General features: G+C 40.3%; 1 protein-coding gene across 3 annotated transcripts in view; it reads right to left on the reverse strand.

The window, feature by feature from the left end:
• The window catches only part of Mme (membrane metalloendopeptidase), an 81,131-nt gene extending 65,353 nt beyond the window's left edge, over positions 1–15,778 (reverse strand). The window contains exons 1-3 of one of the 3 annotated variants that reach the window (XM_057756982.1): positions 15,652–15,778; positions 11,036–11,205; positions 10,325–10,360 (exon numbers count right to left, since the gene is read on the reverse strand). In XM_057756982.1, the coding sequence (XP_057612965.1) occupies positions 10,325–10,360; positions 11,036–11,195 (196 nt within the window). In that variant the 5' untranslated portion in view covers positions 11,196–11,205; positions 15,652–15,778. Of the gene's footprint in view, positions 1–10,324; positions 10,361–11,035; positions 11,206–14,981; positions 15,196–15,390; positions 15,494–15,651 lie in introns of those variants that run through there. The other 2 variants (XM_057756983.1, XM_057756981.1) reach the window with 2 other exon arrangements.
• Positions 15,779–23,318: the final 7,540 nt, after the last annotated feature.

A 23,318-nucleotide genomic window follows, 5' to 3' on the forward strand; every position in this document is an offset into this window, starting at 1 on the left:
TGCTAGTGGTTACCTGATAGTTCATTTCATCTGGGCTTCCTGATCAGCTAGCTGGCACTGTGACTCTTACCCCTTCATTAGCCTCACAGCTAAGATACTGTAAACAGGCTCCTGGGTTGAGGAATGGGGGCGGGGAGAGGAGGGCAACCCCACTTCTGAAATGCAACACTTGTTTTTGAAATTCTGAAGAAAGATCACACCTTCGAGAAATGTTTAAGCAAACACTTTAATAATTTTCCGTTTGATTGAGTTTTTATCTAGAGTACAGAAAGATAAATTTAAACGAATCCTTAATAAGCCTACTATCCCAGAGTCCCATAACAATATGCCAGGCGGGAGGCCTGCTGGATCCCCCCCCCCCCCCACATGGTGTTTATGCTTTTGAGTGACATCATCACCTGTGGCAGCGTGTGATCCAAACCCCTAATCTGTATGAACGGATCATGTGGCCTGCACGTCCTCACACCTTAGTCATAATCAGCGACGCTTCTCTCTTCAGAAAGGTGTCTCCCACAAACTCACCACTAAATGGAAGAGGGGCTTGGTTTGTGACAGAAAATACAACCAGAAAAGCATTTTGGAAGTGGGTTTCTCCAAGAAAGTGTGAGGGTATGAAGTCCTAAGCCTGCTCCCAGAAGGCTCCTTCCAGCTCTCTGGCTCCAGCAAAAAGGCTTTCCCTGGAGCCCTCTCTCCCATGCGCTCTCTGTGTATTCATCGTCAACAGGTCAAACCTGCCTTCTGTTATCACGGTGCCAAATCGGCATCCGCGCTTCTCCCGGCACTTATTGAGGCTTCTGCCGTCCCATCATCCCAGCCTCGCCTACTTGTCTGTCATCCCACGTCCCGAGACAGTCATTTCTGCTCATTAAAGGCTTTGGCGCCCTCCCTGCAGTCGGCTCTTCCACACCTGCCTTTGCACCTGGCATCGGGGACGTGTGAACAACTGTCTCGATCCGGCTAAGGAGTTCTTGATTTTCGGAACACTCCTGATTATCACCTTTATTCTACATTAGTGTATTTTCACAGGATCGCGATGCGGCTGTTGGCCTTTTCCAGGGTCCTACTCTCTTTACGTCTACGACAGCCGCCTTCTGGGAGTAGATTTGTCTCTTCGCTTACAAAACTGTGAAGCAGTGAGCACTCGGTCTCCTGTGCGTGCGCAGTCGTTCAAACCATCGCTGATTCCAATGCCCAGTAACAGAGGAAGGCAGAGCAAGAGGATAGCCCTCTGTCTAAGAGGACAGCTGGCCGCATTCCCCATAATCTTTTACTAGGCAATGGAGATCATCTCTCCATCTTCCACCAGAATCCCCGACCTGTTTCCCTCTGCTTTAGTGTTATCTCATGCTGGCGCTCAGCTCTGTTCAATCCCAATGGTCACTCTAACTCTGACATCTGCTTTTTCCGCATGCTTGGGTGACCTCTCACTTGGATGGCTGTCTGTCAATCTTTTTGATTATTCGATTCTCAGTCTCTTTTGAAAGAGTTTTGGTTTTTGGGTTTTTTTTTTCTTTTCATTTCCAAATGTATTACTTCATACCATGCCATTCCGGCTCTCTTCTTTACCCTCTTCTGGGAATCTCAACCGTATTGACATGGGCTGACGACTTTCTCTTCAGCCCCAGCTTCCTTGAACTCTACTACCAATTACAAGCATCTCAAATTAAATTTGCCCCAAGGTGAATGCCCACCTGTTAATTAGCTCTTCCTTGAGTACCTGGCTCGGTGGATGGCTTTACCTATCATTTTTTGTTTAACCTACCAGTTTTCCAAGTCTAAAGCTTGCACGATTTTCTTCTTCATTTCTTTTGTACCGCCCGTTTGTCTGTGCACTCTATGTAATGAATTCTATAAAACATTCAACAAACATACCCAACCTGATGCACCTCGAATATTGGAACCTCATAACTAGGCAACCATGATCCTCATCCAGATAAGTGTAGGAGGCTCAGCTCCTGCCCTTAGCCAGTCTTTTGCTAGAACAAAATATACCGTGATCCCTCAGCAACTCGGATCATGTGGCATGCATCATTTAAAACTTACAATTCTCTGATTTCCCATTGCGGCAGACAGGAGTCCCCAGTACATTAACACGGACTATGTGATACAGCGGATTCTCACCTCCCTAGCCAATACCAACATTCAACACTTCCCCGTTTGTCTCCATCTCACCTCATTACTACACACACCCTATAAATCTAAATGGATCTAAATGGATCCTCACAGCGCCTCGGTCGCGTCAAGTTCTCCCTCATTCTCTTCTGTGAGATAGCCCTCTAGATAGCCTTTGAGTTTGCTGGTCTTCCCAAGTTCTTGCTCATTGAAAAGTTATTCCCTCCTCTGGGTAAATCTTTGCCTTCACCTTATTATGATATACCTTTTTTTTGAAAAATGCAAATGTCTAGGCGATTTCTGTGCACACTAACATCCATGTGCAAACTTCAGTTGCTTTCCCTTCTCACTTAGAGAATAGTAAACTGAAGCGTGTGTGCGCATGTGTGTGCATAGCTATCTCAGCATGTTTTAAAGGCTTCTCAAATTATTCCACTAAGCTGCTATAGTTGGAAATCATGATTCTTTTTACATTTTTTGGACTTCTCTGCACAGACAAACACCCTAGGAATTTGCTAACATCCCAACTGCGAATTCAACAGGGCATGGCCTGGGAATGAGTATTTTTGAAAGTTCCCAGCTGAGGGTGGTGTGCCTTGTCCAAGCACCTAACTCTGAAGAAAGGATATGGTCACTTCCTCCTGCCTCAGTCCTCTTCATTGAATGTAATCAGAGGTGAGGGAAGAGCTAGCATTAAGGGCTAGATGGACAAGCACAGGGTAGCTAGGTTTTTGAATGAGGCTGTGGCTATTGGGAGGTTTTGCTTCTTTCTTTCTTTCTTTCTTTCTTTCTTTCTTTCTTTCTTTCTTTCTTTCTTTTTTTTTTCTGTTACGGAAAGTAGATTTAAGTGTCCATTTATGGTTGAGCTCATTTTTAACCTAGCCAAAGCCTAAACTGTCACTCCCTGTATAAGATAGAGCATGACAAAAAACAAAACAAAACAAAACAAAAAAAAAAAAACAGTGGCAAGAAAGGATAATACGTTTTTAATCTTAGAGCATCTAAAATCAGCCTCTCTTATTTTTCTCTGGCTTTATGTGTGTTTGTTGTTGTGTATGTGTCCCTACTGACACAACTTTTATTGAAAAATAGTTTTGTTTGCTTTCAATAAAAATATTTAAATGCCACATTTGTAATTTTTCAGAAATAAGATATTAAATGAGATACACCTGAGCATATAGCCACGGTGCTTCTTCCTGGAAGATGAGCCGTATGGAATGGGCTGTCGTTTGTCTTTGCTTTCTCGCTGTAAAAGGATGCCTTTTCAATTTCAGTCTTGTAGATAAGGGAAATGAAATGCAGCAAGCCTAAAATGACTTAATTAAGATCGCACACAATAACACAGGATGTGGCCAAAACTTACATGCCAGCTCTCTGCTGCTAGAAGTTTCTCAGCGGAAAAAGAAGGCAGGAAGCTTTCAGATGAACGTGCCTTAATTATTCATGACACTTACATCTCTTTTAAAACGAAAAATTCAACATCTCCTGCACATAGCTCTTTCCGGAACTGATTCTTTTCATCTGATTTTTAATTGGCGTTGTTCCTAAACTATGCATCAACCAATAATCAAAGTGCGAGACTTGGTTTGATTTCCGTCGCTGTAATAAAACGCTATGGCCAAAACTAACTTGGGGAAGAAAGGGCTTATTGACTTACAAGTTATAGCCCATCATTGAGGCCAGCCAGGGCAGGAGCTCGAAGTAGAGAGTGCTGTTTTCTGGCTTGTTCCCCTGGCCTTCCTTAGTTGGGTTTCTTAAACAGCCCAGGCCCCACCTGCCCACAGTGGGTTTGGCCCTGCCAGCACTCAGCAATCAAGAAAATACCCCAGAGTCATGCTTACAGGCTAATCTGATGGAGGAAGTTCCTCAGTTAAGAGTCCTTCCTCTTATAAACATCTGGGTTTGTATAGAACTGGCAGAAACTATGACAATAGCATTTCAGAGATGTGTGAAATAAATTCCTATTTGTTTGATGAGAAAGAAAAGTTAGGGATGGGGAAAATACTAAAGAAACCAGCTAATACAAAGAAGCTTATAATTACAGGTTAAAACCAATCTGACGGACTTTGAGCAATGAAGTTGAAAATGGGCCTTTTGTGTCATGTATTAGCGAGGTCCTGTCTCCAGAGGACAATCCTTGGTGGCTGGATCACTGGGGGCTGGCTTCTCTATGTAGGCCTACTAATCTAATGTGCATCAGATCACTGGGACAGACGGTCACATATCTCCATAAATCAAATCTCAGGAGATGGCAACCAGGCCTCCAGTACCTGATCCTGAAATAGTTTTAACTCCCTTTTTGGGTTTCCAGAGACTTCTCATCAGCACAATCCTAATGTAGTCAGACACTGAACAATGAACTCATTCCAAGGGACACATCTTTAGATGATTTTGAAGACACCAGATGGCATATTCACACAAACTAAGATGGTTATGATGTTACAAAGCAATGCATGTACATGTGTTTATGCTGTGTAGGTGCTCCGCCATTGATCAAAGCACCAGTTTTGCACATAGGTAGCCAAGCAGTAAGAGTTGCTAAACTATATTTTCTAGCTTATCTTTTGCAGTGAGCCCGATTCTCACAATAAATAAGTCCTTAAATGTGCATTTCTCTCACATTTGGAGAAAGCATTTATTCTCTTTCTGGAGAATTTTAGCAGGTGTGGCGAAAGATGTTTTAAAAGACATTTTTAAAGAGAGAGAATATGAGATTCCCGATTTCAATCAGTATAAGAACAGAATCAAAATACCAGCACCTCCTCCCTTCTCCTTTGCTAAATGGTCTTGAAGAATGACAATTTATAGGACCTAAGGAGTTGGGCAGTTTTCTTCTTATGATTTTTTTTAATGTTATATTTTCAACTTCTTTCAAACAATACACTAATTTGATGACCTTGAGTTGCACACCAGACAAAATGGTTGGTAAAGAGCACCAGACTACTTTTTGCTGCGTAAGACAAAGCGGGACCCATCCTTAAACGGCACTCGGATCTGTCCGTGTCTCTCTCTTCACTCTTTCTCAGTGTTTATGAACCAGGACTTCCCATGACTCTCATAATATTATTGACTACAGTTTACCTTCAGCTGCTGTACAAATACACAATTTTTACAGCTTTGAAACCTACATTTGAAGTCTAAAGAAGCCTACCAGGCACCACTTCCCCTCACACACTATAACTTACCTATACTTTCCATCCCCTGGCCACACATACACAGTTATGGAACACTAGTGTTTACTTTTCCCACAAAAGATAAGTGTGTGTGTGCGTGTGTGAAAGGGGTGGGGGGGAGGAAAATTTGCTCCTTTTCTTGGAAAGGATTTAATTGGTAGATGCTAGTTTTGATTGGACACATTTTAAGGAAGCATAACCTCAAAATTGCCTTCAGTACTAGATCAAGGAAATCCCTGAAAATAAGTTTCTGCATGCTACATTGAAATCAGTAAAGGATTGCTTTGTTTTTGTTTTTTTGGTTTTTTTCCCCAAGATGCCTTCCTTTGGTGCTCTTAGTGCCTGCAGAATTTTTTCAAACTCATAATAAAACAGCCTCATCTGCCCTTAAAGGTTGGTACAGGACTTGCAAACCCTTAGAGTCAGGCTGCCCTTCTGGTATTGACGAACTTCTGCCATTTCTCTTCATAGAGACTTCACTGTGTTAATGGGCAGATGACAGAGACAAAAGTCTTCAGTGAATAGAGATGCTCTGTTGCTGCCAGAAAGCCAGTTGGTGCTAAGATACTTTATCTGAGGTATTACTACCATCTGGCAATTATAGAAGTGACCACACACTAGAAGATTCATTTTTGCTTCAGGGTTATAGGTCAAGTTATACAAAAATGATAATTAAAACAGAATGTGAATTATTCATTATCTCACTGTGTTAAATATTTCAAGTGGATAGAACATCCACCTTCCTAGTGGTGGTAATTAAATACTCATCAAAATTTGCTTGGTAAGTACAGAAATGAAGTAAAAGAATGGTCCAGATCGTAGCCTATCTTTCCTTGTGTTTTATCTGGGTCTTCCTGCTCCCCAGACCTTTTGCTCAATGTTCTTTAGCAACTGAGCAGTATAAACCTGTACAAGAGAACAGTTCTCTCTTCTGAACTCCATTGCTGGCTAGAGTTAGCCAAGCGATATGCTTAAGCTATTGGCCAAACAGCATTGCAAACAATATAGTCTGTGTGATTATTTTGAGTCAGGGTGGTTGGGAAACAAACTAGCGACCTCCAAAAACACTGCCTAGATTGGAGTCTAGCCAAGTATGTTCACCTGTAAGAAGGAGATAAAATAGTAACACCTCAGATTTACTATCTTAGAGCTCTCGACATCAGAACTCTATAAAGGACCCGAGGAGTTAAGGATCTCCAGTATGCTGTGGGGACAACCCTTCACTCTGCTTTACGGTTTCCAGTGACAGCATCCTATGGTTGTACCACTGAGGTCTCTGCTTCTGCTGCTTCCGTGGTGGTACTGATGCTTGTAATTACACAATAGCAACCAAATCATACTGGGTCATCTTTCCACTTCAAACTCCTTAGTGTACACACACACACACACACACACACACACACCACTTTGCTTTTTTAAAGTCTCTGTGAGCATATAAAGCGATTCATAAGGAATATCTAAGGAATAAGGTATGGGCACCATTGGAGGGCATTATTTTGCCTCACTCACAAGATGAAAATCCCGGTACTTCAGGTTGTTTAAAGCAATGCTATCCTATCAAAGTGATGCTCCCTTTAAAGGACATTTGATAACATATGAAGACCTTTTTTGGTTGCTGCAATGGGATGGTGGAACCTACTTGCTTCTGAGCTAGTAGCTAGAAACTGGGGCTGCTGCTAAGCATTTTATAATGCCAGCACCCTCTGTGAAGAGTTACCCATCCCGAATGTCAGCAATGATGAGGTTCAGACACTTTTTTGAAGCATAAGATTTGGGGAAATCTTTTGAGTTAGGAAGGTTACAGTGCAAAAAAAAAGTCTATTTCAGAATTTAAAATTACATAAGTCTAAAGAACCACATACAAGCTCTGTGTCTCTAACTTTTTGACACTGCTAAATGTCTCACAAATGATAAGTGACATACTTTTATACTACAATTCCCAGCCTTGCCTCTATTTGTTACTTGTTGCATGGTGTTTATTTTATTGAGGTCTGGCCAACACCATGAACTCATATATAAGCAAATTAAAGAATGCATTGCAAATATTACTTTATATATATTATAAAATCAAAGATGCTCAGACCCAAAATATATAAGACCCATAGACTGCAGTTTTTGCCTCAGTGTGGTGTCCCTTCTATTCCTTAAAGGACACTTGCCAGGAAGTTCCTGTCCATGGAGAGAAAGTTGGATCCCACTTTCAATTAAAGTAAGCATCACACCTACTTCTCCAATTCTCGAGAATTTCAGTGCTTGGGTTGGAATGTTCCCAGTCATTTAAAGTGACTATTGAGTTGCAATTAGGATATGCTACTTTTTCAACATATTTTTCCCATATTTCTTCTCTCTGCCTATTCTGCCCTCATCATTCTTCTGCGTTACTTTCCTCAGACAAAGGTTTTTGGTTTTTTTTTTTTGCAACCACTTCTGAAGTCTAAAGGGACTTGTCTTTTCAGTGACATGATTTTTAAGCCCATATGGACACATGCTCTCCCCCGCCCTCTGTGTGTGTGTGTGTGTGTGTGTGTGTGTGTGTGTCTATGCGTGTATAAGAGCATGGGAGAGAAGAGTGTAAGCATGCTCTTCCTGTGAGGTGAGGATTGTGCCATTTTTATCTTTTTCCCCAGGGAAAAACAATAGCTTTGAATCTGATTGTGTCCTAACAGCTTGTAGACCAACAGAGCAAAGTGATGAGAAGCCCTGCTATGCCACAGAAGCTCTCTGTGCTGCACACATGTCTATGCCAAAGTCATGCTCTTGAGATACTTCACACTTGCCATGATTTTTAGGTTATAATTAAAGAATAAAGGTTAAATAAATTTTGGCAGTTGGTACTTGCCAAACATTATGTAAAAGGCATATTCCTAAATATCAAGTCACATGCAAGGTTTCAGACACAGGAATATGTCAGATCCCTGTGGAGAAATCCCCTATACCTATGTAGTCTAAGAATCCAATTCCTTCAAAAGCAAAACACATGGAAAGAGAGTGATAGAAAAGAACAGAAAACCTATAGATTGAGAGATTTAAGAGACATGTCAAGTGTACCGAGGGCAGAGAAACTCATCATTACAAGTCAGGATGTATTACAAGTTTCTCAAAATAAATAGACATATATGCTGGAACAACTGGGGGGGAGAGAGAGAGAGAGAGAGAGAGAGAGAGAGAGAGAGAGAGAGAGAGAGAGAGAGAAGGGTAATTGGGGAAAAAGGAAATGGTAACTTTAGCAACCGCAGCTCATATTAACTTTACTGCAATGACCCTAGGTGTCTCTCAACCAGTGTGTCTATAGAGTCATTTCCCTGGGGAATAAAGACATTTTTGTGTCACATTAAAACCACTGGACAGTAAAGTGCACGCTGTTGAGTTGAACAGCAAATGGCTATAATCCAATCTACAACCAGGTCTTCCTTAAGCTTCCTGTGTCAAACATCATGATGGAGGGTGCATGACTATCATAATGGAGGCCTAGAACAAAATATCTATTTAAAAAGCAATGCAGGCAGCTGAAGGGCACACACTCAGCACTTTAGAGCACAGCCTAGAACCCCAAGGTAATTTCCTATCATTATCATACACGGTTTAAAGAATAACAGAAAATCAGATAGGAATATAGCCAACTGCCAAAGGTTAAAGAGCAGATCCCAGGGTGCTGTACCCAGATGCATCTTCCTTCTCCTTGCAGAAGGGTCAAGAACCTTTCTTTTCTGACAACACAGGGCTGGTTTTGACTTAAATAGCTGCACGTGTTTCTGTTCTCTCTTATTTTCCTTCTACTCTCATTACGAATATCTTAAAGATTAAACATTGACCCCTTGTTTTCTTCTTTTGGAAACTCAGAGAGTTCCAAGGTTTCTACTGTTACCTATAAACAAAGAGGCTCCAAATCAAACACTTGCTCCTCAGGCCCCATTTCTGTCACCCCAGCTGGAGGTTAGGCCTGGCTTAGAACACGTCAGCTCAAATTTCCCCTCCTTGCTTCTATGTTGGTGGGCACCAGGATGGTGTCATCCTCAAAAGCTCCAGGGCCCTTTGGATTTTACAACACGGTACCACTTCAGTTCATCCGTATCCCTCATCTCATTCAGTGCCTCAACCGATTCACCCTCAGTGCTGGCTCAGCCCCACTGGGTTTCACCCCAGGCCAAGCTCTGCAGCTCATGTCTGCCTTATTGGGGCAGCTTCCGCTTGCTCTTCCCTCTCACATGATCGTTTCTCACTCAACCCACTCAAAATCATCCCTCAGCTGTAGCCCAACCACTCGACCATTCAGGGAAGGTCTTATTTCTCCTTTATCACCATGAAGCCTACCGATGGGTTTCCAAAGCTTTGCATGAAGTGCCCCTATCTATCAAGTTGCTTTTTTACTGCTTTCCAAGAACATGATTTGTCCTTTCTTTCCATTTTTTTAAGGTTATAGCTTAAGAGCAAGGCTGTCCATGTCCGATACTCTACCACCAAGTTGCATCCCTAGCCCACATGATTTATTCTTTTTTTCTTTCTTTCTTCTTGTTTACACTTTTCTCTTCTATACTTTTTTTTTCTTCCAAAATCCTATCTCACTCCAAGGCCCTTCTCACATCTTCACTTCCTCTCTCTCTCTCTCTCTCTCTCTCTCTCTCTCTCTCTCTCTCTCTCTCTCTCTTCCCCCTCCCTTTTGTGTGTGTCCATGTCATTCTTTTCTTAATCCTCTCATGAACAACATGTCATTCTTTTCCTCTTCATACCCTTCTAATGTCTTGAACTTACTCACAAGCTCACCATTCAGGGGCTCTTCTCTTTCTCTAACTACCTAGTAAGCTCCATAAAACATAATTTGTCATCATCTCAGAATAGTGATGGTTTTCTCCATGTATTTTAGTTGATTAATTAGCTATTTAAAGGCATTCTGGTGTTTGCTGAGTTACGTCTAATGAGCATGCGTACGAGCAGAGCAAAAGTAGACATCTCCGTTACTATTTGCTTTTAAATGTTACGTATTAACTGCAAATATTAATGTATTAACTGCAAACTACTAAATGAAATAACCAGTTTCTTACCTGATTTTATGCAGTCTGATGATTTACAAATTCCATCTAGAGAAAGGAGAGTAGATGTATAAATATTGGTAATAAAATTTTACAGTTTATGTTTACCTTTTGTTACTAAAACATTCTGCTGATTAAATAAATGGACCATTAAATATTATATTCTATTTTTACTAGGCAAAAACTAACAGAAGACCAAAAAGGAAATGCTAAATTTAAAGATGGTTACAAAGAAAAAGTGTGCTATTATACCCCATTCACCAACTAAACTCAGGGAATAGTAAATTAAAATAGCTGAACGCTTCATTCATCATTCTGTAATCATGTTTTCCATTAAAGAGCCAATCTTTACTAATCCCCATTGTGGAAAAACTTCCAAGACTCAAATTAGACTTCTTAGACTCCTGCAGAGCCCTTTAGAATTTCAATGACAATAGAAATTGATCCATGGCTATCACTAAAGTTTGACATAAAATAGTATATATTTTAATCAAATAAAATTGTACAGGTCTCATAGTCATGAAAATACTGAATGTGCTTGGCAATTAATAACTCAGCTCACACACAAGGACACTGTACTGTATCCTAAGCTCGTTGTTTGACATACGAAGGCTGCATCTTCTAGGTGAATCTGTGAACCATCCAGGTAAATGGTAAATGCATATGAGGAAGGCTTTACTCCCTTTTGCATTCGTTTCTGTGTGTGGGGGGGGAGACCCTCACCATCATAGGTTGCATAAAGGGCGATCATGGTCACAGCTATGACAGTCAGGAGCAAGACAAGGACAGAGAGGCTGATCTCCAGTGGAGTCCATCGCTGTTTCTTCTTTGGCTTTGGAGTATTGATATCAGTTATATCCATCTGACTTTCTGATCTTCCCATCACCTAAAATCTGTAAAATATACATATATAAAAGTACATAAGTAGATATAAAAAAGCATATGTATATATCTATGTATGTATAAAGTTAATGTGGTTAAATAAAAGTAAAAGATGAACTTATTTTAAATTAGAAAGAAAACCTTCCTTGAAAGTCAAAATAGTAAAACTGAAAGCAACAAACATAAAGAATATACATACATGTGAATTTGATTGGTCTCGGGCCCAACCACACACACACACACACACACATGTATATGTGCACATGTTTTTTTTTTAAAAAAAGAATATACATATGTATCTATAACTGAAGATCGCAGAAAGAGAATTGATTAAATACTTACATTACTTCTGAGGTTTGTGAGCAAACAATTGCTGTACCATAAATAAGAATGTTTTAAACTCATCCTTGTGAAATTTAGCCTGGCAAAGGTTAACCCCATATCTTGCTCCAGTGGTTTCTTTCATAAGTTAAAGAAAACAAAAACGAATGACTAATTCCTTGAGGTTTTGACTAAGCAGAAATATAAAATGCAAACACAGCTTAAAAAACAAAAGGAATAAACACTTGGGGTACTTTATTTTACTTTGAAAACAGCTTGTGTTTTTAAAGTTCAAAAATTACTTCGGCTGCAGATAAGGGTATCTATTAGCTGGCTAGATAGCATTCTGAAATTTCTCACTCAATGAACAAAACGGGGCTTGTATTTCAGGATGAAAGCCAATCACCTTATCAGTATTTTTTTCTTTGTACAATTGAAAGAGAAAAAACTAACATGATTAAATAAATTCTCCTTTGTAGGTCAGGTTATCACTTGTTAAATATACAGTTCACTTGTAATTAGGTTAAAAGTAACAACACTTCTAACTATAGGTGGGTATTCTGGAGTTCTTTCTCAGTGCTTGGTACAATTCTTCGTGTCTCGTCCATTTCCTTTGCTAATCTCTGGAGAAGCGATGCCGGTGCTCCAGTTCTCCACTCTGGGAAGCTGGGAGGCAGAGAAGTCAGATAACTTGCTCAAGCCAACAGAGCTTACCAATATCCTGCATAAACATTTGGCCACTGTTTCAAATGTAACTGTTCCATTTAAAGTAAAAGCTGCTTTAGACATGGTTAGAGAAATTCATGGTGAAAAACTAAGGGTATATAAGGCCAAGTATTAGATTCCATGGTTTCTATAGAGGCCTGGTGGTTCTAAAAAAAAAAAAAAAAAAAAAAAAAAAAAAAAAAACAAAAACAAAAACAAAAACAAAAAAAAACTGCTGAGCAAAGTGTCAACCTTCCTGCACGACCTCAGGAAAGACCGCTTTAAACAACAGGTTAGCTGTTCATGACCCAATACAAATTGACCATAAAATTCGACTCTTAGATGAAATGATTGCTCAGAGACTTTTTCTCATCAGTACAGACTTGACTTGAATAGATACAAATCCTCAGGGGAGCATTTTGTAGAAACTGAGGCAGGCAAAGCAGAGTGACACAAGTTGAAAATGACAAAATCTGAAGTGTCCTTGGGAGGACTCAGCAGGCAAGCAGGGATTTGTATCGACTCATCAATAATAAACCACACGTGGGCATTGGAGGACTGGATGCAAAGTCTTGAGCAGTTTGTTCTCCTGATTACACGATGTTACAAGCAAGGACTATTAAATAAAAAGACTTTGCTGGACAATGAAAATCTGGTCTGTTCAATAAAAGAGGAATGTAATGTACCTGCATGTTGAAATGTCTTATTTAACGGTTATGTAACTCATGTTAGCTTAGCTTAGAGGCTCCTGGGGTGAGGATATAGAATTGCATTGATCGTATGGCTGTTTTCATAGTAGTGGTGGCTGGTCAAAGAAAAGACAGGTACAGATTTCATACTTTGACTCTTAACAGAGAAGTAAACATAAAGAGAAGTTTCCCCCCGGGGAACCCCTAAAACATTTGAATACTAATCACATCTGCTTGTGGGTGTCTTTTAAACATGTCCCCACTGCCCTTAAATGCTTGTTGTCATAAAGAGCTGAGTTATTTTTATTTGTTTGTTTTGCCTTTCTGTTGTCTTTGGTGTTGTTTATTTTTGTTTTTGTTCTTTCTAGAAGCCTCAACCAGCGCCTGGGAGTCTGTAAAACTCAGCTCAGAGCCGGGCAGGCACTCGGTTACAGTCAATGTGCTCTCTGGCGCCACCAAGCTTCCTGGTGCGGGAAAGCAAGTAGGCGGGCAATTTTTTTTTTCTCAGTTCTGGGTTACTGTTTCCTGGGTCCCTTTAATATCACACTGAGCAGGAGGGAAAGGTAGCTGTGTTCTTTAGAGTTAGGGGCCTACGGTAGCAGGGATAGTGACTGGGAAGTTAATAGTGCTATGTAAACTAGCTATGTAGTTCTTTTACCTTCATCAAGGGAAAACCACCTTTAAATCAAATCTCTTTCTTCATCAACCAGAGAGGTTGATGTCAATATTTTACAAATTCTTCAGAGTAGTCCTTTTGGTCTCTTAGTAGTACTTTGAAACATTGGTCAAAAGCAGAAATGCTGCAGCTTGAACCTCCTAACTTTGTCATTCATTACCAGTTAATTCTTGATGATTCATTATCCTTTTGAAGGAAAATCTGGGCCAGAATACCTCAAGGTGGAACACATCACAAATCCTCAGTTATCTAAAGAGCCAACCTCACCACACCCAAACACCTTTAAAAGAAAGGGTGATAGGGAGGAAGGAGACCAGGACACAAAACACAGTACAAAGTCAAGGCTTTCAATTAAAAAATGCAAAAGCATACTTAGGTTCCTAAAATATTTCACCGGAACTGGAATTACATTAAAGCACTTAAAGAAAAAAAAGCAAGTACCAACACAGACAGTAACAGAACCGAATCTGGAGTTTGGACTCAACAGAAGCCCCATAAATGTCAGCGTGGCAGCATCAGCGAAAGAATACGACATTATTTTTGCTTGAGTATGAGATGCATTTCAAAGCACCAGCAGACCATCAAATCATGAAACATAGCTGACCGGAATTATGATACCAATTACAATACTTATGCTTGCTAGTCCCTGCGGTGGTGCTTTGGAATTACAGTCTGCATTAATGGATACTGAGGCAGAGGAAGAAGAAGCCGGTTTCATATTTAGACGGTGCCTGTGGACGCTGAACAAGAAAGGAGTACTCAGAAGCAAACGTGTTCCCTAGGACATTAACTAGTAGGTGTTTCCCCAGCCTCCAAGAAGAGTTATGAAAAGTCCCATCTACAATGCTCTCGTGTACAATGTGGTCACACAACCGAAGGCACACAGCATCGAGTCCAAAATACAGCCAAACATTTTGAGAGCTTGAACGAAAGGGGGAAAAAAATCCGAGGGAGTGTAACTACATTCCCTCATGGCCCATGTACCGCCAACAGCAGCTTCCCAACGCTGACGCTGCAAGTCAGTTCACTAGTTTTCAGTTTAATAAAGAGTCATGTGAACCGCTTATGGACAAGGAATAGACTTGGCCAAGAGACTCAGAGGAATACCCGGTTACAGCTACTCTTATTTTTAAAGGCTATAAATAGATCGGGAAACGCAAGGGTCTTTAAAAACTTCCATCTACGAAAGAACACCCTCCCACCGCACCCCCCACCCCCACCCCGCGCCAGCCAACCCTCCGGGAGATTTAAGCATGAATTATATAATAGGAAGCCAAGGTTCAAAGCACAGTGAAGAGATGGGATCGTGAAAAGACATTTAGGTTAAGAAAATGAAAAACTAGAAAAGTGAGTTAATTGAGGAGAGAATCCGATAGAAACTAAAACGAAAACAAACCTTGCTTTTAAAAAAATCAGTGTCTGTACAGCGGAATGGCCAATTCCCAGCCCCCAAATCAACCCCGGTGCAATTTGGTAGCGCTGCTCTCAGTCACCAAACATAACTCCCAGGCGGAGGCTGCAGGGAGCTATGAAAATGAACCTGGAGGTGACCTGACATCACTCGCAGGGCCCTCCTCCAGGTCACCCTCTCGGTCCCTTCCCCTCCCCACATTCTCAGGTCCCAGTGGCGGCTCCCGCCCAGGACACGCCTCCTCCGCCCGCGGCGGCTCCGCGCGGGACCTCGGCCTCTGTCCCTGCTCCGCGCGTCCCGGCCCCCGCCCGCTCCGTCCTCCTGTTGCCCGTCCCACAGGCAGCAGACACCGCGGGGACCCCGGTGCCCGGTCGCTCGCTCCCCGGTGACTCACCAGTGGGATTGGGGAGAAGTTGGCGGCTGCTGAGCAGACACATCCCGACCAATGAGCGCGCCGGCCGGGGCGGCAGCGGGAAGACTGGCCCCCAGCCCGGGAGAGCACCCACCGCTCGGTGCGTCCCCAGGGTGCGCCCGAGCGCCGCGCGCTCAGAGGAGCCGAGGCCGGAGTCACGGGAGGTTCCAGGCCCCGCTAGGGTTCGGGGCGGGAGGGCACCGGGGAAGCCCGCATCCCTCGGACCCTCACCCCGAGACTCACCCCTCACCGTGGCCGCTCTGCAGCTTTTGCCTGCACTCGGTCCAGCTTCGCCACTTGCACATCTCCGCGCCCCGCGCGCCTCGCGCTCACCCCCCGCCTCGCCGCACAGGACTAGCCGCGAGAGCAGTTCCTTGGGTGACCTGAAGGTTTCCGCCAGGTCTCCCAAATCCTATCACACCGTGTAAAGGAGCGGAGGGGGCTCCCCCTCCCAGTCAGTCCCCCACCTTGCCCTTCCCAAAAGGTCTTTGCCAGACATTCTTGGAATTGTTTAGCTTTGTGGCTTTCAAGACAACAATACGCTGTCTCTCTGGGATTCTGTAGTGCTGCTGCAGACTCTCATTCTCTAACCGACCAAGACCATAATGCTTCTCTCTCACACTCTCTTGCTCTTTCCATGTTTCCCTTCTTCTCTCTTTCTCTCTGCTTTCTTCATTCTTTTTCCTTTTCATTGTTTTTCTCTCTTCCTTCCCTTTTCTCTCTGTCTCTCTCTCTCTGTCTCTCTCTCTCTCTGTCTCTCTCTCTCTCTGTCTCTCTCTCTCTCTGTGTGTATTTGTGTCTTGGTCTCTCTGTCATTGTCTCTCGGTGTGCTTCTCTTTTAATTAAGACGTTGAGGTCCTTTTGAAGGGTATTTATCAAAGAAAGAATGACTTTGCGCAGAAACAAGTATTTATGGAAACTGTCTATGTAGTAGCTATTATAACCAAACAGCTCAGAGAGGCTAAACTTCTCTCTCTCTCTCTCTCTCTCTCTCTCTCTCTCTCTCTCTCTCTCTCTCTCTCTCTCTCTCTCTCTTTTTCCCTCCTTTTTCCAGGATTTCAATCTAGTTATTCAACGCCAGTTATTAGTTGGAAGACTGATCCCCCCCCCCACCACCACCTTGGAATCACAAGTTTTAAACAACACACACACACACACTGTAGGTGTGATCATACCAAAACACAAGTGGGTTTTTCTGAACTTGAAATGATCCTTTAACTTCAAAATGTCTTACTCCTTTTGCCCTAACCAACTTTATGCTTTTTTTTTTCATGGTGGAAAAAAAAAGCTAAAATTAAGAACATGTTAATGAAATAGTAAATGGAATACCATAAAAAGGCATCTCAAGGAAAAAGTGAACTGGTCTTTCAGTAATTAATTGATGTGGGTAAGTTCAATGCATGGCCTTTAAACAGAAGTCTCCCAGCATCTCTCTGACTGAGGGTGTTACACAACTTAGTCCTCATGGCTCAGCTAACACTGATGTGTGATTTCTTAGAGATAAGCATCAGCAGCTTGGCTAACACTCTGGGAAGCATCTCAAATGGAATTTGAACCCAGGACATCTTGACATGTATTGTTTAGTTTTGCAGAGGATCGATGCATAGAAGTGAGACTTACTCAAAGTTATGCGGGAAGAAATCTAGATTTTCTAACACCCTTGTGCTTAGCTTTTATTATATTTCAGCTAAATTATCAAAACATCTAAATTTTACATAACATTTAATTCAACCAAGTTGGGAAATATGTGTATACACATATTTGAAGAGTGTATATAAATATATCATCTATCTCTATATATCCATATATATGTAAAGAGAGTGAATAAGTGTACTAGTTCTTAATTTCTTCATAGGAATCCATCAACATTAAAAGTTTAATGCATTTCTGATTAGCATAGTGATGAATTTTTAGCAGAGAAGGAAGTTTGGCTAGAATATTACAAAAAAATGTGTTTCAACCAGAAACAAAAATTAAGCTTATATGCTTGGTCATAACATTTCTAGTTAGATTCTGCTTTTCAATCTGCATTTCTCTTGTAATATTGTATATCTACAAGATTCAGAAAAACCTCTCACTTATGGGAGGTGCTTGAACCCGGGGCTTTAACTTGCTAAGTATTCGAACAGCCATTGAGCAACACCCTTAGCGCTGGAAAATGTTTCAATGACAGTGGAACTATGTTATGCTTATTTATTACAGCTATAAGCTTTGAAATGAAAATGGAAAGGCAATTGAATTTTTCTTAACTAAAGAGTCATTAATGAAAACTTTTCATACTAGTTAAGAACAATATCATAGTTTTATTTCAGTCTTGTTACAAGAAAAAGAAATTTCTATAGGGAGTCATTTCAAATATTCACTATTGGTAAGAATGTTTTGCTAGAAAAAGAATGGATTTAGTTAAAATGCAAGTCAAAGGACAGTAAAATCCCAGAAATTACTAGGTTTTGACTTGCAGCTTACATGCAACAGTATGGCTGATACCTTGTTTAATATAAGTCCTAATTTTCTTAAAGTTCATTAGAAACTTAAAGTTTTTATTAAGAATGCTAAATCTTATCCCCAGAGGAGGTTATGCAAATTTGAAATCATTTTTCTTTTGAGGGTCTAAAAGGAGCCCTCAGGTGCATCAAGCAAGTAAGCAGAATCCAAAGGCTGACTGAAATGTCCCAGTTCCTCAGCTTGGTGGATTATCAGAGTCACGGGCAAAGCATTGATCCTGAGGCCTTCTGTAAATTATCAGTAGTGTGGTGTATCAGAGTTGGCAACACAAAATATAAAATCTTGAAACCAACCCCGTCTGTAGCATAAATGGTTCATAAGCAATATTTGAAGATGTTCTATCTGCACCACTGAACTAATGAGAAAGTGAAGGGAAGCTTTAGAAGCCAAAAGAACAAGGTAAGCCAGAAACTCAGAAAGGTAAGGGCTGGAAGACATGGACTTTGGTTTATGCAGGACCTCATCCAGAGCATCACTGGAAGCAAGGTGACAACCCATGACAAGCATTCCTGTGTAAAGCTGAATAGAAGAAGAAACAGCATCCTTCATGGAAAGGTGAATTACCAACAAATCCTCATTCTGTTTCCTGCCTCACCCCCACTGGACACAGAATTAAGCGGTGAGTCCTGGACTTCTTCAACATTTCCAGAGAATGTAAATCTTGTCAAATGATTGCCAAAGTGTAGCGTGTCTTCAAAACTGTAGTTTACAACAAACTTTTCAGAGACATTTTATGACCAGGTCAGACCGTAGGTGGCTGAGTATTGGACTGAATACTCCTGAGTTAAAAGTTTGCAATACACTGCTCTCAGCTGGACTGTTGGAACTAAAGACTGAATGCCACCCCTTGACTTTTCCTGTGGGAAATGCTTCGAGTGAGCTCGTTCTGAAGCAAAACAATAGCTGATGAAAGATCTGTTCCATGAGAAGGAAGAGTAAAGCTGAGAAAAGAAAAGAGGTTAGTCAGTCTAAGCATTTTAAAGTTACCTATAAAAAGTATGGCTGTCAAAAAGGACAGCTGCAAGACAGGAAAGGGATGGTGTTTGAAACACAGGACTCTAAAGTCCTTATGTTGTTGGAATGGAGGAGAATGATGCTAATTTTAGACTTTGTTATTTATATCCACAGAGATTTTTAATGTAGCATGAAAAGGGTAAAAATGACTACATAAACCTATGTCTTACAGAAGTGAAAAAATAAAATTAAAGAAAAGCCAACCCCAAAGAACACAGTGAGAAAAAATTTAGTATTAGAGAAGAACACATGAAAAGTACAAAGAAAAGTGATAAAAATAATTTAAACACATCCACTGCAGAAACTGTAATTGGAAGCATTTCCAGTTGGAAGACAAGGACTAGACTAAAATAAATTTAACTGGCTTTATTTAAAAAAGATACGCTTTGTGAAGAGTTATGATTCATACCTTTAATCTCAGTACTTTGGAGGCAGAGGCAAGCAGATCGCTATGAGCTCAAGGCTAACCTGATCTACACAATTCCAGACTAGCCAGGATTATACAATGAGAGCCCATTTCGAAAACAAAGCAAGATAAATTAAAAGATGAGATACTTTAAAATAAGGCTGTAGTATGACTAAATGCAAAATGACAGCAATGGATAAATATATATAAGTAAGGATTGCTGGTTTGGATATTCTAATGAGATAAAAATAAACCAAAATTTATCCTTACACAAAGGTAGTTATTTCAGCAGCATTGTACAGTTCTAGGGTATATCCAGCAGTACACCTTTTAAGTAGGTATTTTTTACAATTACATAAGAACTGAACAGAGACATTAATAAATCATGATGGTAATAGATATTTTCAATGTACTTTTCTCAATATTTTATGAACCAGGTTCATAGAGTAGTAGATGTACAGAATATCTTTAAAAAAAAACACTATTAAAAGACTCTCCTGTGGAAATCTATAGAACATTTCCTCAAGTATCCAAGGAATATTTATAAATATCGATCATATGTTTACGGTACACTATGAATACTTCAATGAGTTTCTAAGGCTTCCATTATACATAATATATTATTGGATTTTAAATGACCAAAACCAGATAAATTAAAACTACATGTAGACTTAGAAAGGTCGGTTTTTTTTTTTTGTTGTTGTTGTTGTTTTTTTTTTTTTTTTTTGAGACATTTAGATTTTTAGATAGGTCCTTTAAAAGGCGACACCGAGGAGGCAAAGCTGTTATATAGCATGAGAGAGTCCCCAAAGGAAAGGGCTTCTTTGGCTTACACTTCCACATCATAGTCCATCATTGGAAGAGGTCAGGACAGGAGCTCAAGCAGGGCAGAAACTTGCAGGCAGGAGCTGATGCAAAGTCATGGAGGGGTGCTGCTTACTGACTTGCTCCTCGTGACTTCCTCAGTCTGCTTTCTTATAGAACCCAGGACCACTATATCAGGGTGGCCCCACCCACTCTTGTGGCCTGTCTTCACCAGTCACTAATTAAAAAAACCTTTCACAGTCCTGCCTACAGCCTGATCTTATGGAGGCATTTTCTCAATTGAGACTCCCTCTTCTCAGATGACTCCAGCTTATGTCAAGTTGTCATAAAACTAGCCATAAGAACTATATTTCAATATATATGTCAAGTGAGGCATCTCAAAAAGTATTAACATCTTTACTGCCTTTACTTTAATGGGAAAGGCTGAAATTGGTTGAAATGCGTCTTTAACTTAAGAAATTAGAAACGAAGATGAGGAGCTGGGATAGAAGTCAGCCTAGTTTTATCAGTACTCTACATTTAATGCATGACATGGTAAATAAATGAACTTGGAAAATTAGATATTAAGAACAGAAGACAGGAATATAAAGAGAGAAAAGATCCAAATACATAAGTAACAACGGAGTCCAATGAAGTCCAGATGGTCATTAGACACTAGTATGAAGAAGACAAATGAATAAATTCCTGAACACATATGACTTACCTAAATTAAATCCAGAAGATATAAATAATTTAAATAGGCCTGTAGTGGGCAATGAGATTGAAGCAGTAATTAAAAGTTTCTCCACAAAGAAAAACCCAGGACCAGATGGAGTCACTACTGAATTCTATCAAACAAATTCTTTTATAAAAATAACTTTATTGTAACTGACTTGGGAAAAACCATTTTGTAGCTAGATTTATCCAGCTCCTGAAGCAAGCCCCTTCCTAGACCCAAACTCCATACACTGCAGTGAGCAGCAACGGGGTTAGAGTGACCATTAGAAGCCATGGAGATTCAGTTAGGATTTTCCCCTTTTAACTCAACTACATTTCAATGCACTTATCCACCACAGAAAATGACAAAAACAAACAAGCATTGTTAAAACTAGAAAAGCAATGAACTTTATAACCCCTTCCACAGCTCATGTGCCTTTGTCTGTCTCGGGTTTTCTTCTTCATCTGCTCCTTTTCCTACATGCTCCCTACCAATCGCTCAAGGAGGAGGAAATGCTAACACTTCCCATCTTTTTCACAAAACAGGAAGAGAAATAGCATAAGCAAATTCAGCCTGTGAAGCCAATCTTGTCTTGATAACAAAACCAGATAAAGACATACTGGCCGCAAAATACTTGCAGACAGAGTTCAAGAGCAAAGTAAGAAGATCATACATTATGATATAATAGGTTTCATCCCAAGTCCCAAGGATGCAAATGTGGGTTCAACACACATAAATCAATAAAGGTGATCCAATATATAAACAACCTTATGGACAGGAGTTGGTCATCTTGATATAGGAGGAAGAAGCATTTGACAAAGTTCATAATAAAAGTTCTAGAGAAATTACAAATAATAAAAAATACACTTGTAAAACATACCTATATCAACCCTTATGTTAAATGTGGGAAACTGAAAATATTTTATCCAAAATCTATAATGCAAAAAGGGTACCTCCTACCTACCCATTTTTATTCAACATAATGCCTGATGTCTAACTGGGAAAATAAAAGAAGAGAAAGAGATAAAAATAGGAAAGGAAGAAGTATGCCCTATTCTCAAATGGAATAATTCTTATACTACAGGGTCTCTTATCCTACAGACTTTACCAGACATGTCTTAGATTTTATAAATACTTTCAGTAAAGTTTAGAATGCTATGCAAGCATCTAAAAAATCAGTAGTTTGGCATGCCAATAATACACTTGCTTGGGAAATTTAGGGACTATGTCCTAGTCACACTAACACCTCCATAATAAAATACTTAGAAATAAACCCACTAAAGGAAGTAAGAGGCCATTACAGTGAATGTTTTTAGACAGTGAAAATACTAATTAAAAATAATGCCAGGTAATGGAGAGAACTGCCATGTTCCTAGAGTGGCAGAACTAATACTGAGAAAACGACCAGATTAACTGAGGGTGGCTAGACATTCGAGGCAAGCTCCGCCATAATTCCAAGGACATTCTTCATAGGACTGGAGTGGGCAGGGAGAGGAATCCAGTAATTTATATGGAGATACAAAAGGACAAGAATCCAATAATTTATATGGAGATACAAAAGGACAAGAATCCAATAATTTATATGGAGATACAAAAGAACAAGAATAGCCAAAGTACTCATAAGCATGAAGAATATTGCTGAAGTACCACATTTCCTGATCTCAAATTATACTACGGAACTAGAGTGAGCAGGACAACATGGAACTGCCATAAAACAGATAGCTGTGTAGACCAATGGGATGGACTAGAGGGCCTAGGGATAAGTACGCACAGCTATGGTCACCTAATCTTTTGCCAAAAATATACACTTGGGTTGGGGGTAAACCTGTTCAATAAATGGTACTAGTAAAAATTGAATGTTTTGGCAGAATAATAAAATCATTTCCAACTTTACACAAAAACCATTCAAAATGGATGATAGATCTTACTCTTAATTTAAAATCTGAAATGTTGAAGGTGCTAGAGGAAAGCATAGGGAATATACCTAAGTTATCGGTATGAGCAAGACTTTCTGAATAGGACAGAAAGTAGTTCAACGAGCTAACAAATGGGGCTATATGAAATTAAAATGTTCCTGTACACCGAAGGACAAAACAACCCCCCCCCCGCCATTTCATTAGCAGAGTGTATAAGCAGCCTACAGAATGGGAGCAAATTTTTGCCAGTTATACCCCAGAGAAGAAGTTCATGTTTACAACATATAAAGAATGAAAATAAATTAAATATTATAAAGGAAAACTGACAATCAATAAATAGGTTAGTGAAATGGACAGTTCTCAGAAGAAGAAACACAAATGGCTAATGACACTTTTAAAAGTGTTCACTGTCCTTAACTATGAGGAAGATGAAAATTAAAACAACTTTGAGATTTCATTTTCTCCCATTCAGAATGGCTATAGCCAAGAAAATAAATGATAATCCCAGCACTTGGTAGGTAGAGGTAAGATCTCTTGGAGTTTGAGG

This window comes from Chionomys nivalis, chromosome 24, assembly GCF_950005125.1.
Source record: "Chionomys nivalis chromosome 24, mChiNiv1.1, whole genome shotgun sequence".
NCBI classification, from domain to species: Eukaryota; Metazoa; Chordata; class Mammalia; order Rodentia; family Cricetidae; genus Chionomys; species Chionomys nivalis.